Source organism: Lampris incognitus, chromosome 16 (assembly GCF_029633865.1).
Source record: "Lampris incognitus isolate fLamInc1 chromosome 16, fLamInc1.hap2, whole genome shotgun sequence".
Classification (NCBI taxonomy): domain Eukaryota; kingdom Metazoa; phylum Chordata; class Actinopteri; order Lampriformes; family Lampridae; genus Lampris; species Lampris incognitus.
Genome location: NC_079226.1, coordinates 40039377 through 40057132, shown reverse-complemented (window position 1 = coordinate 40057132; position 17756 = coordinate 40039377). Strand labels below are relative to the sequence as shown.

The 17756-nt window shown below is 51.6% G+C and overlaps 1 protein-coding gene across 4 annotated transcripts in view; it reads left to right on the top strand.

Moving 5' to 3' along the window:
• Positions 1–10307: 10307 nt before the first annotated feature.
• LOC130125941 (apoptosis-stimulating of p53 protein 1-like) overlaps positions 10308–17756 on the top strand; it is a 119087-nt gene continuing 111638 nt past the window's right edge. For all 4 annotated transcript variants that reach the window (XR_008811699.1, XM_056295305.1, XM_056295306.1 and 1 more), the window contains exon 1: positions 10308–11022. Coding sequence is in view for 3 of the 4 variants with exons in the window: in XM_056295305.1 (XP_056151280.1) it covers positions 11014–11022 (9 nt within the window). In the remaining variant the exon portion in view is untranslated. The remainder of the gene's footprint in view (positions 11023–17756) is intronic.

The following is a 17756-nucleotide window of genomic DNA, read 5'->3' as shown; positions in this document are numbered from 1 at the left end:
CTGCCAATTTGTTTGAGCACAATAGTGTAGCGAATTCGGGGGGCCAACGCAACCACAGGAGCTGCCGCGGCCGGGAAGCGAACCCGTATCGCCCGCACCGCAGGAGACATCGCTAACCGCTCGACTAAAGGGTCAGACCCGCCAGCCAGCGGCCAGCGTGTCTACTAATTCATGCACGTGACAATATTTTAAAGCAGCATTACACAACTTTTCCCCTTTAATTTATCATTATGAAGTAAATGTTGATTGCACAGTGTAATGGCTATAGAATAATGACGTCGTCGGCGTTTACATACTAGATTCCCTATAAGGCTTGCTTTCACTCGCTTTCACGACGCAATTCGGCCTGCCCCCGGGTATGATCTCGCGGGAAAATGAAGGCTCGATTTACGGCACAAAGGAAGTGCAGCAACCATTGCGCAACCAAAACAGGAAGCGGACAGTGCTTTTGTTTTCCCCAGTAGCTGTCGGTAGCTAGCCCCTGCAGTGGAATTAGCAGACGGCGGAACAACTGAATTGACAGTGGAAGCTCTAACCGGCAAGACACAAAGAACCCCGTTGATGGAGGAGGCAAAGAAGGAAGCGGGAAAGTGACAGAAACAGAGGTAAAACGAGTGAACCTCGGACGGGCTCAGTGGAACGAGCTCTGGTGTTGTATGGAGCTCAGTTTCCCCGTCGAGATCTGTTTCCCCCTAGCCAGACGAAAGCATTTTCATGGAAACAGGTTAGCTACCGGTTACGATTAGGTTAAGGTAAGCATCAGGTTAAGCGTGGGTTGAAGTTGGGTTAAGGTTGAGGTTAAGGTCAAAGCATTCTGGTGTTTTATCGAACTCTGGCTAGGGAGAAACAGATGGCGATGGGGAAACAGAGTTCTATAAAACACCCAGGATTTGAGATGGTTCCAAACCGACATTCAGTTGCCCCCCCCCCCCTACTGGATCAGTAAGTAACACAACCTGCATACTCCTTAATACTACTAGATGTTTTACTCTGCCTTTATCATAGTACTGGGAGCGCGGTTTCGAGTTCAAATTGGAATTCTTGTGGTTAATTCTTGCTTTGGACAGTAGCCATGCTGCTAATAAATGTAAAGCGATCCGGTTGTCTTCGCAACAGCGGCGCAAACAATCCACAAGTTTCCGGGAGGGAGGGGGGGTCACCGGGGAAACGATTATGGGTAATACTTCCGGTGTTCGGCAGAAGCCGTATCACAGACCGGCGGCAGATTTGGCTGAAGAAGTGTTCGCTACAGGAGGGTTTCCGTGCAACGTCAACACAGAGATACGTGCGCAACTAGGGGGCAGAAAGCAGCTACAGCGCAGAGGTTTTAACCAAGAGAGAGCTCAGATACAGCAGAGATGACGTGCAATAAACTGCGCAAACCGCCAAAAGGATTGGTGGAAAATGTTCAAAATTCCAAAGGGGTCACATGCCTTTGCAAGGAATCGAAGGAAATAATCAATCAGGTAAGATGAGCAAAATTTTTAGATGTGAGCAACCCATAAAGCTTCCTGTGATTCGGCTGGCTCTTTAGCAAAAAGATTATTTGATTAAGTTAGTGGGGTAATTTCATTCCGAGATCTGACGCAATCACTGGCCAGAGGATCAGCAGCCAACAGGTGACATGTTCTTATCTGCCTGCAATCAGCCAGTATGAGTGGCACCTGCGCACTGGTTGGCCTGTGATTAGGTGCACCTGTGCTGGGGGACTGTTTGACTGGGCGCTTTGCAGACATTCCGAGTGCGGTCTTGGAAAAACTTCGCGTCGGTCTGCGGAAGCCCGTGTCCCCTGAACCCTCGTGTGCCTCCTCTGTGTGTGAGGGAGTGTTTCCTTCGTTTGGTATTTTCTGTTTATTCTGCTTTGCATTTTTGCCTGCCCTGTTTGGCCGTGGTTTTTTTTTGTTATTGTGTGTTTGCTGGAGTCCAGTAAAGCGACTTAGTACTTACCAACGGCCTCTGCCTCTTCTCTGATATTGGGTCCAAACACACGACGTTACAGCAAGACTCGAACAGACATGGACCCAGCAGAGTTAGAGCAGTTGCGCGTCGCCGGTACCGCCCAAGGTGCAGCTCTGGGCGAAAAGCACACCGAGCTGCAGTCGTTGAAGGCGAGCATCCACTCCACTTTTTGTTTTTTTTGGAGAGATCCGCCACATGCTTCAGCAGCGGACAGCGGATCACTCCCAGCTGCAGCAGGTCCATGCTCAACAGCAGCAGCAGATGATGGCCTCCATCACCGGCCTCACCACCGCTGTCCCGCAGCTACAGCACCACCAGCATCAGCAACAACCAACCCAACCGCCTCTACTGACCCGCCTGCCACTCTATCCCGACTCCTGGAACTGCCACCCCCAGAGAAGTATTCTGGGAACCCCGAGACCTGCCGCCAGTTCCTGGACCTATATGAGCTAGTCATTGGGGCTCAGCCCTCCAAGTTTGTAAACGAGACGGCTAAGGTCTCGTTTATTATACAGCTCCTGTCTGGCTCTCCCCTGGCATGGGCCACTGCTTTGTGGGAGTAACGTGCGCCCGCCTGCCAGTCCTACCAAACCTTCGTGGAGGAGCTACGCGAGTTTTTGACCACCCTGTGATGGGACAGAAGGCAGCCAAACGACTATAGGCCCTGCGACGGGGAGGGGCGACAGTAGCGGACTACACCGTCAAGTTCCGCACGGTGGCAGTAGAGAGCAAATGGAACGCTGCCTCCATCCTCACTGTTTATCAGCATGAACTGTCGGAGGACATTAAAGATGAGCTGGCCGCCAGGGAGCAGCAGGATGACCTGGAGGAGCTCATTAAACTTGCCATCCGAGTGGACAATCGCATCCGGTAGCGGTGAAGGGAGAAGAGGGTTCGGGCGCCCATGGATCCCAGCTCTGTGCCTACGCCATTCAGCCCACTGTCTGATTTCTGGCGCCTGCAGCCACCTCCCCTCCGCTTGGAGTGGAGGGGCCCATGCAGATCGGCAGGGCCAGTCTGTTAAGGGCGGAGTGCATATCCGCCTGCAGAGGGAAGGCTGCTGTTTGTACAGCGGAGAGGCTGGTCACTTTGTCGCCCACTGTCCCAAGGCTCCAGCAAAAAGACAAGACCCATCAGTAGCTGGGGAGATTCTGACGGGTCGAGTCGCCATACCTCCTTCTCCCCAGTCCCGTATGTTGTCAGCCACCGTTTCCTGGGGCTCTCGGGCACATCAGCTCAGCGCCTTTGTCGACTCCGGCGCCGCCTGGAACCTGCTAGACATTGCCCGGGCCCAGGAGTGGGGTGTCCACCTACCCGATACTTGGAGGAGGCCATTAACGTGACAGCCGTCGATGGCCGCCCTCGGGGGTCCGAAAAAGTCCGGCTTTGCACCATCCCTGTCACATTGGTCCTAGAGGGGAGTAACCGAGAGGAGATCTCCCTGCACCTTGTCGACTCACCCGTCTATCCTCTGGTGCTGTGGTATCCTTGGCTGGCCTTACACAACCCACAGCTGGATTGCACCGTAGGTTGGCTGGAGGGGTGGGGCCCTCTCTGCCAGTTTTTCTGCCTCAAGGATCCTCGGGAGACACCCCGGCGCGCAGTGGAGACCAAGTCCGCTGACCTAGCCAATGTCCCCCCCTTTCCCCACGAGTATGCTGACCTTCGGGAGGTGTTCAGCAAAAAGCGGGCAACCGTCCTTCCTCCGCACCGCTCCTATGACTGCGCTATTGAGCTCCGTGCCAGCACCAGCCTTCCCCGAGGACATCTGTACTCCCTCTCGGCTCCAGAGACTGCGGCCATGGAGCAGTATGTTAAGGAGGCCTCGGAGATGGGATTTATCCAACCATCGACTTCCCCAGCAGCTGCTGGATTCTTCTTCGTAGGGAAGAAGATGGCACACTTGGGCCCTGCATAGATTACCGGCCCCTCAATGCCATTACCATCATGAATCGGTACCCTCTCCCTCTGCTGACCACCGCTTTTGAACACCTTCCGGGGACCACTATCTTCACCAAAATCGACCTGCGCAGTGCCTACAACCTGAACCGGATCCGAGAGGGGGACGAGTGGAAGACGGCATTCATCACTCCCACGAGCTACTACTACCTTATCCGGTGATGCCCTTCGGCCTGGCGAACGCCCCAGCCATCTTCCAGGCGCTCATCAACGATGTCCTGTGGGACATTCTGGACAGGTTCGTGTATGACGATATTCTTGTTTTCCCATACCCGTCAGGAGCATGTCCGCAGTGTCCTGAAGAGTCTGCTGCAGCACCACCTGTTCGTCAAACCGGAGAAGTGAGTTCCACAGTCTCCTTCCTGGGCTCCATCCTTTCCCCCTCCGGCATGTCAATGGATCCAGAGAAGGTGCGAGCTGTGGCGGAGTGGCCCAAGTCGGTGAGGCAGGTAAAGTAATTCATGGGCTTTGCCAACTTCTATCGCAGGTTTATCCGGGGCTTCAGCACCATCGCGGCCCCGATAAACGAAACCACCAAGACGAGCTCCTCCCCGTTCCGCTGGACCCCCCCCCCCCCCCAGGCGGACCGGGCCTTCGCCTGGCTCGAACAATGCTTCAAGTCTACCCCTCACCGTCCATGCCAACCCGACGCTGCCCTTCGTTGTGGATGCGGAGGTGGGCATCGGGGCCGTCCTGTCCCAACGGGTGCCTGCGGATGGTAAGTTCCATCCGTGTGCCCCCCCCCCCCCGAGTCTCAACCCCAAAGAGAGAAATGACGTTGGGGACAGGGAGCTGCTGGCAGTAGTGGAGGCTCTGAAACAATGGCGGCACTGGTTGGCGGGCTCGAGGCATTCGTTTGTGGTTTGGACCGACCACAAAAACCTGTCCTACATCCGCGGTGCCAAATGGCTGAACTCCCAGCAATCCAGGTGAGCTTTTTAATTTGTATTGGCTTACCGCCCGGGCAGTAAAAACGCCAAAGCCGACGCACTGTCTCGCCAGTTTGATGCTACAGGGAGGAGTGCAGAGCTCAAGCCCATCCTGGCCTCATTCCGCATCATCACACTGGTCTTGTGGGGGATAGAGACCAAGATGGTGGCTGCACAACGCACTGATCCAGGGCCTGGGGACGGCCCGCAGGACCATCTGTATGTGCCCCCTGCAGTGCGGCCACAGGTCCTGGAATGGGGGAATTCGTCTCTTCTGGTGGGCCGTCCAGGGGAGAGGAGGACTCGAGTTCATCGGCCACAGGTTTTGGTGGCCAACCACACGGAGGGACGTTTCCTCCTTTGTGGCAGCCTGCTCTGCCCGTTGCCTATCCCACGTCGGCCCTGGTCCCACCTGTCGGTGGACTTCGTCCCCGACCTCCCTCGATCCGAGGGGAAGTCATGGATCGATTTTCCAAGGCGGCGCGGTTCGTTGCTCTGGCCAAGCTCCCATCTGCTCGGGAGACCGCAGCCTTGATGATGGAGCATGTGTTCCGCATACACGGCCTTCCTTGTGATGTGGTCCTCAGTTCGTCTCCCGTTTTTGGAAGGCCTTCTGCTCCCTCGGGGCAGCCTCTCTTCAGGCTTCCACCCTCAGTCCAGTGGGCAGACGGAGAGGGTGAACCAGGTTCTGGAGACCATGCTGCGCTGTCTGACTGCTTCCAACCCGTCCTCCTGGAGCTCGCAACTGCTGTGGGTGGAGTATGCACACAACACATTGCAGTCCTCCTCAACCGGCATGTCGCTGTTCGAGTGCCAGATGGGGTACCAGCCGCCTCTGTTCCTGTTGGACCAGGAGGCTGAAGTGGGGGTTCCAGCGGCAGCCGACTTTGTGAGGCGGTATGCGCGGATCTGGAGGAGGGCCTGAGCTGCGCTGTTACATGGCAGGTCCAGGTACACTCAGCAGGCCAACCGACGGCGGCGGCCAGCGGTTTCCTTCCAGCCGGGGGATAAGGTGTAGTTGACGTCCAGGGACCTCCCCCTGCGGGTGGAGAATCGGAAGCTGGCTCAGCGCTTCGGGGGTCCATTCGCCGTGGTGGCACAGGTTGGTCCAGTCTCGTACCGGTTGCAATTGCCTGCTTCCATGCGGGTCCATCCGGTGTTCCATGTATGTCTCCTCCAGTCCCACCCCCGCCTCCTCCTCGCCTGATCGATGGGCTGCCTGTCTACACAGTTAGGAGGATTCGGGACTCCCGCCGGGTGCGTCGTAGCGTCCAGTATTTGGTGGACTGGGAGGGCCGAAGGAACGGTGCTGGACCCTCACCCGCGATTTCCTGGGCCGGGCCATGGGTACGTCAGGTGCCGTCCCTGGGAGGGCGGTGCTGACACGATCGCTGGCCAGAGGATCAGCAGCCAACAGGTGACATTTTCCTATCTGCCTGCAATCAGCCAGTATGAGTGGCACCTGCGCACTGATTGGCCTGTGATTAGGTGCACCTGTGCTGGGGACTATTTAACTGGGTGTTTTGCAGACATTGCGGGTCGAGTCTTGGAAAGGCTTCGCGTCGGTCTGCGGAAGCCCGTGTCCCCTGAACCCTCGTCTGCCTCCTCTGTGTGAGAGGGTGTTTCCTTCGTTTAGTATTCTCTGTTTACTCTGGTTTGCATTTTTGCCTGCCCTGTTTGGCAGTGGTTTTTATGTATTTTTGGTTGCGTGTTTGCTCAAGTCCAGTAAAGCGACTTGATACTTATCAACCGCCTCTTCTCTGCATTTGGGTCCAAACACGACGTTACAGAGACCGATAACGAGCGCTGGATAAGCTAAATATTGCTAGCTAACATTTTGCAAATTAGATTAATTGATTACAAATGAAAGACAAACGGACCGATCCGTCTCTGATAATTTATTGGGGGACCAATAACTTACAAACGATGCACATTTCTACCTTGAATACAACTGTTGATTATAATCTTTTGAGAGCTACTAAAGCGGTTTTGCCCCCTGGCTGCGCACGCACCCAGTAATGTTTGGAATCAGGAAACCCGTCTATTACTGTTCGGGGGGGGGGGGGTGTGCTGTTCGCGGTTGCACGTACAACCAGACGAAACTGAATGAGCGGTGTAAACGGGAGTGCTTCCGTCATAAGCCTAAAGCTAAACTTTCCTGTTCCTGGTGGCGCACTTTCCCTCGCCCCCCACAAGACGACGAGGCAGAAGGAACTGGAGTATGACAGAGTGCTAGTGTGCGCTGAATCGTGTTGGCTTGGGCCTGCCTTGCTGCTGTCTACCTCTGCTCTGTAGCTCAGCCAGAAGAACACCGTACTTCTGGAGGGGGAATAGTGGGGCCATTGCTGTGGCTGGTGAACTCTGCAGGGTTCTTAAAAGTTGGGGGGAGGTCGAATTTCTTGATGGGCGTGGATATGCGTGGTGTGGTGTTTCAAGTTGATGTGTTTCACCTTCCTCAGCCCTGCGTTCTTCCTCACACCAGAATTCCACTTCCTTTGCGCCTCCGTGCATGATCCCGGTCTTGCCCTGCTTGACTGCACCCTCCACGTGCATTGAATGAAATAACCTTAGTTCATTATCCAACAGTGGGGGGGAAGAAGTACCTGGATCATTTACTTAAGTAAAATTAGCAATACCACAGCATAACAATACTCCATTACAAGTGCTGCATTCAAAATGTAGAAGTACAGAATCATCAGCAACAAAATGTACGTAAAGAATCAAAAGTAGAAGTACTCAATAATGCATAGTGGCTACTGTCAGTTCTATTATCCAAGCCGCTTATCCGAATTGGGGTCGCGGTATGCTGGAGCCTAGAGACCCTGGACAGGCCCCAGGTCATATTGGTGCATTGATATGTAAGCAGTTGGTAACTGTAATGTTGTAATTGGTCGAGGTGGCACTAAGTATAGTATAAAATGTAAATACTCAAGTAACGTGTAAGTACCTCAATATTGTACTCGAGCGCAGCGCTTGACTAAATGTACGTAGTTAGTTGTGAGATTTGAGGTTGTGTGCGGCAGCAACAACAGCATATTAAGCAAGGAATTAATTGACGCACGGTACAATTTTCAGTTCGGTAAATTTATTTGTAAAAATATCACAAGGAAATCACATTTTTCATGTCATTACTTTACTGACCTTCCACAGAACCGCTGCGGGTATGGCTACAAGAGCGTCCCGGCCCTGCACCACATGAGCGGCCTGCTGTGTCTGTATGTCCTTCCCCTGTCACTGATGCTGCACCCCAGGCCTCATGATGAGATACGTGCAGGCTCTGACTCGGCTCTGTGTCCGCTTTTAGGTAGACAGGGTCGTTTCCAACACCCTAAAATAACACCCGGCCGACCTGACTGCTTGGTACGCCTCTGAGCTTTTTAAATTGCTCATCGTCTTACCACGACAGGCAACGGACTCAACAAAATCACTAAAAATGCTACCGTACATGATACGAGACCACTTCTTCACGTCATCTCCCCAACCATCTATTACGGACAGCGAATATATTCTTATTTCACCCTTTTTGAGCTCGTTGCCATGGAAAACGCCGGTCCCGGTTAAGTGACCGGTAATTTACGCAAGGTATCATGGGGGGGTTGAAAAGTTGTCTACAGCTGCTTTAAAACCCTCTGTGACTACAGAGGTCTTATTTTACCTTGTTCAAATAAATCGTTTGTATCAATTTGCGAAATTATGTCCCCTCGTCCTCTTGAGTGCAATTATAAGTTGCAGTTGTGTTTTAATCAACTTACATCAAATTTTTAGAAAAATGTATGTGTGACCCACCGAAAATCATTGGCCTCTCTTAGGCCCCATTCAGAAATGTCTGCTGGCTCCACTAGCTCAGAGACGTGACGTGGTATCCATGATATAGCCATGATATACGTTTTGTTAAACCTGACTATGTTGTACGTTAATTGGTTGCACATGGAAAGAGTATATCAAAGGTCAACTTTGTCCTAAAGGACGCCAGAGGGCGCTAGTGACCTTGTTTAAATGGGTTCTGAAATTGGTTTGCCATCTGTTATAAACCCGAATACAGACCTATCGTTCAAATGAAACAATTTATCAGCTACAGAATGCACACGTTGTCAGGCCTGTCTCCACTGTCAGTGGATGACTAGTTAGTGACTCTGGATGGATGATTAGTTAGTGACTCTCAGTGAACGACTAGTTAGTGACTCTCAGTGAATGACTAGTTAGTGACTCTGGATGGATGATTAGTTAGTGACTCTCAGTGAACGACTAGTTAGTGACTCAGTGAACGACTAGTTAGTGACTCAGTGGATGAGTAGTTAGTGACTCTCAGTGAACGACTAGTTAGTGACCCTGGGTGGATGACTAGTTAGTGACTGTCAGTGGATGACTAGTTAGTGACTGAGTGGATGATTAGTTAGTGACTCAGTGAACGACTAGTTAGTGACTCAGTGAACGACTAGTTAGTGACTCAGTGGACGACTAGTTAGTGACTCTCAGTGAACGACTAGTTAGTGACCCTGGGTGGATGACTAGTTAGTGACTGTCAGTGGATGACTAGTTAGTGACTCAGTGAATGACTAGTTAGTGACTCTGAGTGGATGACTAGTTAGTGACTCTCAGTGAACGACTAGTTAGTGACTCTGAGTGGATGACTAGTTAGTGACTGTCAGTGGGTGACTAGTTAGTGACTCTGAGTGGATGATTAGTTAGTGACTCTGAGTGGATGACTAGTTAGTGACTGTCAGTGGGTGACTAGTTAGTGACTCTGAGTGGATGACTAGTTAGTGACTGTCAGTGGATGACTAGTTAGTGACTCTCAGTGAACGACTAGTTAGTGACTCTGAGTGGATGACTAGTTAGTGACTGTCAGTGGGTGACTAGTTAGTGACTCTGAGTGGATGATTAGTTAGTGACTCTCAGTGAACGACTAGTTAGTGACTCATTGGATGACTAGTTAGTGACTCTCAGTGAACGACTAGTTAGTGACTCAGTGGATGACTAGTTAGTGACTCTCAGTGAACGACTAGTTAGTGACTCAGTGGATGACTAGTTAGTGACTCTCAGGGAACGACTAGTTAGTGACTGGGTGGATGACTAGTTAGCGACTCTCAGTGAATGACTAGTTAGTGACTCTGAGTGGATGAGTGACTTGGTGGGGAATTGAACCCTGGGACAGCCCCCCCCCCCTCGCTGTCCCCTACAGGCGTAGGGCGTTACAGCAAAGTGATTTCTTTTATGTCCCCTCTGATTTTGTTTCAGTTGTGTTGTTTTCAGTGGGCGTGTAATCTGTCATTATAAAATGGTCAGTGAACGACGGAATCCTCCTGGCCTCCTCTCATCATGCAACAACGTCTCTCTCTCTCTCTCTCTCTCTCTCTCTCTCTCTCTCTCTCTCTCTCTCTCTCTCTCTCTCTCTCTCTCTCTCTCTCTCTCTCTCACACACACACAGTTTGTCTCGGGGAGTCCTCGGCAGAAGAAGCACAACTGTGCTGTATTAAGGAGCGGACTGTAAACCGCAAGAGTCCGGTGACCTGTGCGGTCCGCGCCGCTGTTGTGTGTGCTCATGACGACTCTGACGGATTAGTTTTCACGTCGGGCGCTCGGGAGGTTGTTGTCAAACAGCCCGCAGGACACCGCGCGGCTGGCGGGATGCGCCAGGCAAACATAGGCGACACGATTCCCTGCGGGGCAAAAAAAGTAGTGCGGCCGATGAAGAGCACCACGGGTCGCTCTTAGAGATCAGCTGGAGCGACGAGTCCTTCAACAAAAAAAAAGGAGGGGGGGGGGGAGGAAATCCCCAAACACCAGCGGCCAGTGTAAGCACTCCGCATAGCAGCCGTGTGACGGGCCGAGGAGGAGCAGGACGTCAGCCAGTCTGCACGGAGCAGATCCGGCCACGCTGAGGAGACTGTGGGACAAGTTCAGGGGCAGCGGAGGGGGGAGCGGAGGGCGTTGGAGGAGAGAGGAGCCGATGGCGGGGGAGACCACGTTAGGACATACCTTACAGCCTGTGGTGTAAAACCCGTCCCCGGGGGGGGGGGGCGGAGGTTCAGACTAGATCCAGAGAGACCTACAGAGACCTGCTTACGGGCTTGACGGGCCCAGAGTCTGCGCGGCGAGGAGCGGCGCGCGGCAAGTCTGTCGAAGTGGTTTCCAGCGGAACGTTGAAGCGGACCGAGCAGCGGTCATGTTGCCGGTAAGTGCTGAGACGGGGGAACCGGGTGAAACGTGTAACCGTTCACCCGCTTGCTTGTGGGTCTGTGGGCCTGGCCGGGGTTGTCCGTCTGTCCGTAAGGCGTGCGGGGAGCAGGCGTCAGAAGGTTCCGCCGGTCCTCTCTCCACCGGCGCGCAGCAAAAAGCTCCACAAGCTCGCGGCGTCCTCAACTTTTCTCCCTCGCTCCAAGCGCGCGGACGGTTATGGTGCGCGCACGCGCACGCGGGGAAATGTGGCGTGACGTTAAACGACGTCTGCGCTTTACTTACCGGGATAAGCGGCGTGCTGCGAGCCCCGGTGTGCAGGTCCAGGTCCAGCTCCAGGTCTGGTCTCACCCAGGAACATCCACGTAGACCGAAAACAAGACACCTTCGAGATCTTTGCGACTGCCCGCAACCATCTGTGGCGCTCGACTCGTATCGAGTTTTACATCGTCTACACGCCAATGCTCGCCCCTCGCTTCTCTTCTCTTTTTCTTTCTTTACACAAGAGCGATGTGTACGTGTGTGTGTGTGTGTGTGTGTGTGTGTGTGTGTGTGTGTGTGTGTGTGTGTGTGTGTGTGTGTGTGTGATGGAGGGAGGCAGAATTAAAGAAACATGAAGAAATGTTACGGATGCTTGTGTCTACACTGTTGGTGCGTGTCTTGGTCAGTGATAAGTGGCGATAAGGACAGTGATAAGGGACGATAAGGACAGTGATAAGGTCAGTGGTAAGGGACGATAAGAACAGTGATAAGGGACGATAAGGACAGTGATAAGGTCAGTGATAAGGAACGATAAGAACAGTGATAAGGGACGATAAGGACAGTGATAAGGTCGGTGGTAAGGGACGATAAGAACAGTGATAAGGGACGATAAGGACAGTGATAAGGGACGATAAGAACAGTGATAAGGTCGGTGGTAAGGGACGATAAGGACAGTGATAAGGGACGATAAGGACAGTGATAAGGTCAGTGATAAGGAACGATAAGAACAGTGATAAGGGACGATAAGAACAGTGATAAGGTCGGTGGTAAGGGACGATAAGAACAGTGATAAGGGACGATAAGGACAGTGATAAGGGACGATAAGAACAGTGATAAGGTCGGTGGTAAGGGACGATAAGGACAGTGATAAAGCACGATAAGGTCAGTGATAAGGAACGATAAGAACAGTGATAAGGGACGATAAGAACAGTGATAAGGTCAGTGATAAGGAACGATAAGAACAGTGATAAGGGACGATAAGAACAGTGATAAGGGACGATAAGAACAGTGATAAGGTCGGTGGTAAGGGACGATAAGGACAGTGATAAAGCACGATAAGGTCAGTGATAAGGAACGATAAGGTCAGTGATAAGGAACGATAAGAACAGTGATAAGGGACGATAAGAACAGTGATAAGGTCGGTGGTAAGGGACGATAAGGACAGTGATAAAGCACGATAAGGTCAGTGATAAGGAACGATAAGGTCAGTGATAAGGAACGATAAGAACAGTGATAAGGGACGATAAGAACAGTGATAAGGGACGATAAGAACAGTGATAAGGTCGGTGGTAAGGAACGATAAGGACAGTGATAAGGGACGATAAGGAAAGTGATAAGGTCAGTGATAAGGAACGATAAGGAAAGTGATAAGGTCAGTGATAAGGAAAGATAAGGAAAGTGATAAGGTCAGTGATAAGTGGCGATAAGGACAGTGACAAGGTCAGTGATAAGGAACGATAAGGACAGTGATAAGGAACGATAAGAACAGTGATATGGTCAGTGATAAGGAACGATAAGGACAGTGATAAGTGGCGATAAGGACAGTGATAAGGTCAGTGATAAGGAACGATAAGAACAGTGATAAGGGACGATAAGGACAGTGATAAGGTCAGTGATAAGGAACGATAAGAACAGTGATAAGGGACGATAAGAACAGTGATAAGGTCAGTGATAAGGGACGATAAGGACAGTGATAAGGGACGATAAGAACAGTGATAAGGGACGATAAGGACAGTGATAAGTGGCGATAAGGACAGTGATAAGGAACGATAAGGTCAGTGATAAGTGGCGATAAGGACAGTGATAAGGAACGATAAGAACAGTGATAAGGGACGATAAGGACAGTGATAAGGAACGATAAGAACAGTGATAAGGGACGATAAGGACAGTGATAAGGTCAGTGATAAGGAACGATAAGAACAGTGATAAGGGACGATAAGGTCAGTGATAAGGGACGATAAGGACAGTGATAAGGGACGATAAGAACAGTGATAAGGTCGGTGATAAGGAACGATAAGAACAGTGATAAGGGACGATAAGGACAGTGATAAGGAACGATAAGGACAGGGATAAGGGACGATAAGGACAGTGATATGGTCAGTGATAAGGGATGATAAGGACAGTGATAAGGGACGATAAGGACAGTGATAAGGGACGACGAGGACAGTGATAACGTCAGTAATAAGGATGAGGGAGACACGTTCCAAGCCTGATGAAGAGACCAAACTGGAGGTACAGAATGTCTCTCTCTCACATCATGGTGGAGTTAGACTGTGTGTCTTTGTCACTAGGCTGGACCGCTGTCAATGCTAGACAACAGACCGAAGATATAGGGGCATGTTTACCCCGGAGGGAGACAGAAACAGAGGGAGAGAGGCAGAAAAAGAGGGGCAGAAAGAGAGGTTGGGTATCCACCCTGGACTTTTTACCCCACAAAAAAACACGCGTCCCAGTTGAACCTGTTGGAATGTTTTGTTTTTGTTGTTGTTTGTTTTTTTTGTTTTTTTGTTTTGGAAGGCTTATGGTGTAAATGTAAAGTATTGAGGTAGTAGCTATGTAAACACGCGCTTATCTTAACCATAGGAACATGAATGTATTGTAGAGAATTCAGGGGGCAGCCGGGAACCGCCGCAGCTGGGACGCAAACCCGGGTCGCCCGCACCACGGGCGACTACGTTAACCAGGCAAGTCAAGTCAATTTTATTTGTACAGCCCAATATCACAAATTTGCCTCATGGGGCTTTACAGCAGCACAACACCCTGTCCTTAGACTAAAGGGTCCGACCGGTTAGCCAAGGGCTAACGAGTCTAGTCATCCGTGGTTGTTACACTACCCTCCTCCTTCGGGAAGCGCGTCCCCGCGCTTCAGCATGCCTACACCCTCACGCCCCTACAGCACGCACTTGCGATGGTCTCATCATCCCACTTCTAACAGCAATGTAGCGAATTCAGGGGGCAGCCGGGAACTGCCGCAGCCGGGACGCGAACCCGGGTCGTCCGCACCACGGGCGACTGCGCGAACCAGTCAACTAAAGGGTCTGACCCGTAAGCCAAGGGCTAGCGAGTCTAGTCATCCATGGTCGTTACACTACCCTCCTCCTTCGGGCATACCGACTCTCTCACGCCCCTAGAGCACGCACTTGCGATGGTCTCATCATCCCACTTCTGACACCAATTCAGGGAGCAGCCGGGAACTGCCGCAGCCGGGACGCGAACCCGGGTCGTCCGCACCACGGGCAACTGCGCGAACCAGTCAACTAAAGGGTCTGACCCGTAAGCCAAGGGCTAGCGAGTCTAGTCATCCATGGTCGTTACACTACCCTCCTCCTTCGGGCATACCGACTCCCTCACGCCCCTAGAGCACGCACTTGCGATGGTCTCATCATCCCACTTCTGACACCAATTCAGGAGGCAGCCGGGAACTGCCGCAGCCGGGACGCGAACCCGGGTTGTCCGCACCACGGGCAACTGCGCGAACCAGTCAACTAAAGGGTCTGACCCGCAAGCCAAGGGCTAGCGAGTCTAGTCATCCATGGTCGTTACAGCATTTTTATCTTGACAAGTTCACTTGCAAAAGGAAAGGAGACATTTCAGAACTTTCCTAATCCACCATGACTCAAAATGCAAGCCCATTTTATTCGAAGCTGAGGTCCCTAACATTTTACATGACTTTATCCATTAAAAAGTGATGGTTATGTGGCAGTTCTGTTGGACAATCAGTCGGTGCTGCAGTGGAGCAGCGTTCCGACATAGTGGATGTAGGAGCAGAGATACAGGCCCGTGGACTCGGACTGTCCGGGACTACAAACCAGCTGTGGCTGCTGTGCCGTCACATCACCACTAAATAATCTTCCCCCCCGTAAATGGGATGGGAATGGGGTCTTCGGATCAGAGTTTACGTACGCACTGTGGATTTCATCAAACATTGTTATACTGATCGTCCGTCTGACAGACGATCGAAAAACCTTTGTTCTCACTATCGCCGCTCCCTCTCTTCACTCACTCTCTACCTCACTCGACCAACGCGGCTTTCTGTCGCTGCCCGATCCGAGTCAACCGTGCGCATGCGCGACTCACATCTACGGTTGAGTCGGATCGGCCAGTGAAAGTGTCAAAACCAAAATATTATGGACGTATTATAGGCTCCTCGTTCTGCTCCCTGCAGGTTAGATAGCCTTCCACAGACTTGGCCCCGCAGCACCTTTAACCCCTTTCTCTCTCGGTCCGTTGCCCTTCTCTACCTTTTCCTCAATTACCGTTGTCAATGCACCGGCTGGTGTGTCTCCTCCTCCCTCCATCCGCTTCCTGCTTTTGTGGCTTTCCTCACATTCTCCTTTGTCAGCTGGTACGGGTCACTTACCCGCAAAAATAGGAACAGATTGAAGGGTATCGTCCAAGTGCACAGCGAAATTGCAGGAACAACTCTGAATGACCTTCCTCATCTGCACAAGGTTAGGACCTTGGGACCAGTCAGTCTTAGCTGTTCCTAGCCATCCCCTGTCCAAGGAGTTAAAGTTGCTTTAGTCTTCTTAAGTCTATTGTAGGACCAATAGACTTAAGAACTCATTTGTCCTGGCTGCCATTATTGGCCTTTTAAATAACTCAGTGTGATTTTTGTATTGGGTTTGTTGTCCATTTGTCGTTGTTTGTCTGATGGTTATGAGTTACTGCTGGCTGTACAACAAATTGCCCCTTGTGGATAACAAAGACACCCCTGACCTTGACCTCCTAAAGTTGATGCTGCACCCTTCGAATCTTATGTCGCCAAACAAGTTCAGCTTGGCCTCCACGCTGCCTCCCAGAGCTCCTTCCAGTGTCAGGCATACGTTGTCGTCCAGCTTCCTCCACTCCACAGCCCTGTTTCCTTTGGGCCACTTCACCTTTCTCGTTCTCCCTGGACCTTTCTTGTTCACTGTTCTTTCAGGGGGCTCCTCTGTGTTTGTCTCTTCCACGTGGGGACTGTCAGGTGCTTCTTCTTGGAGAGTACTGAGGATGTTGTCCTTCGACTTTAGGCCCTCCTGTCTCTCTTGCTCCCAGACCCCAACAACTCCGGGCGAAGTAGCAGGGCTGCCTCCATAGTCGAGTGGTTACAGCGCATACCACACGGCCACGTGGTCGCAATGTTGCTGGGTCGAATCCACCTTTGTTGCTTTGTCAGCTCAGGTCTCTTTCCTGCCTGTCTATACTGCCGCTGTCAAATAAAGCAGAAATGCCAAAAGAAAAAAAACAAAACAAAACAAAACCCTCTGTGCACAATAGCGCCTGGCTTTGGGTCCAGTCCGTCTGACCTGCCTGAGCAGTGCAGTGTTGCTGGAGGTCATCACTTCTATGACTTCTAATGGGAGAAAATGATGAGCATGAGACTCTGCTTTAGTCTGTGGATGAATTTGTTTTCATACATTTGATTTGACAGCATGATTGTTGTGGAAGAAACACGTCAACCGAGAGATGTACGGCGACTTGAAAGTTGAGAGGCCTTCAAGGAGGGCGTCTTCTGTTCTTTTCTTCGTTTTTTGCCTGTCTCACTGGGTTGGGTCCGGCATATTTCATCGGTCACATGGGGTTGCTACGGAGACGGTTTTCACTGTTTTATGTTTGTGTGGGTGTGCGACCGGTGACGGGGGCTGAGAAGCAAATCACCTTAAAGCCGTCACTCTTTAACATCGACCCCCCCCTCCCTCACCATCTCTCCCCCCGCCGCCCCCCCGCCTCTCCCCCTTCTCCGGTCTCTCTCCTCTTTCCACTCTCGTTCTCACACACAAACACGGACATGCGTTATTCAGACACACACACACACACAGGAACAGAAATACACTCCAAACAGGAAGTGTAACCACACCTTTTGTCAGGCTTGCTGAAATGCCGGTGGGTGTGGCTGGTTTGAATCTATAGGTTTTTGAAAGCAATATTCCAAATAAAGAAGAAAGGGTATGTTATGGCCCAAGTCCGACACAGTCCACCGGATATCATAAAGCTTATGTGTTCCAAGATGAAACAGGCTGTGCTTAGACGTGGAATACCGGCGACTATCCTGATCTGAAACTTGCTTGGTAAAGGAAAAGCCAGCAGATTTCTTTTTTACTCACAGTGTAAATGTCCCTTCTTCTCAGTCTACGCAAAGATGTTTTGGTGCGAGGCGTCAGAGTGACTCGGCCTGTTAAGACGCATTCCCTGCATCATGAGACAGGGACAACACAGGACAGCTCATGGGAGAAACAAGCGGGGGGTCACGAGTGGCCCCGTATGACTGTCAGCAAAGTCATCAGGGAGTCTGGACTTCAACCAAGTGAAGCACATGAAGTCCCACCAGTTACTCCAAAGGAAGACCAAAGGGGCGTCCGGGTGGCGCGGTGGTCTACTCTGTTGCCTACCAACACAGGGATTGCCGGTTCGAATCCCTGTATTGCCTCCGGCTTGGTTGGGCGTCCCTGCAGACACAATTGGCCAGGTCTGTGGGTGGGAAGCCGCATG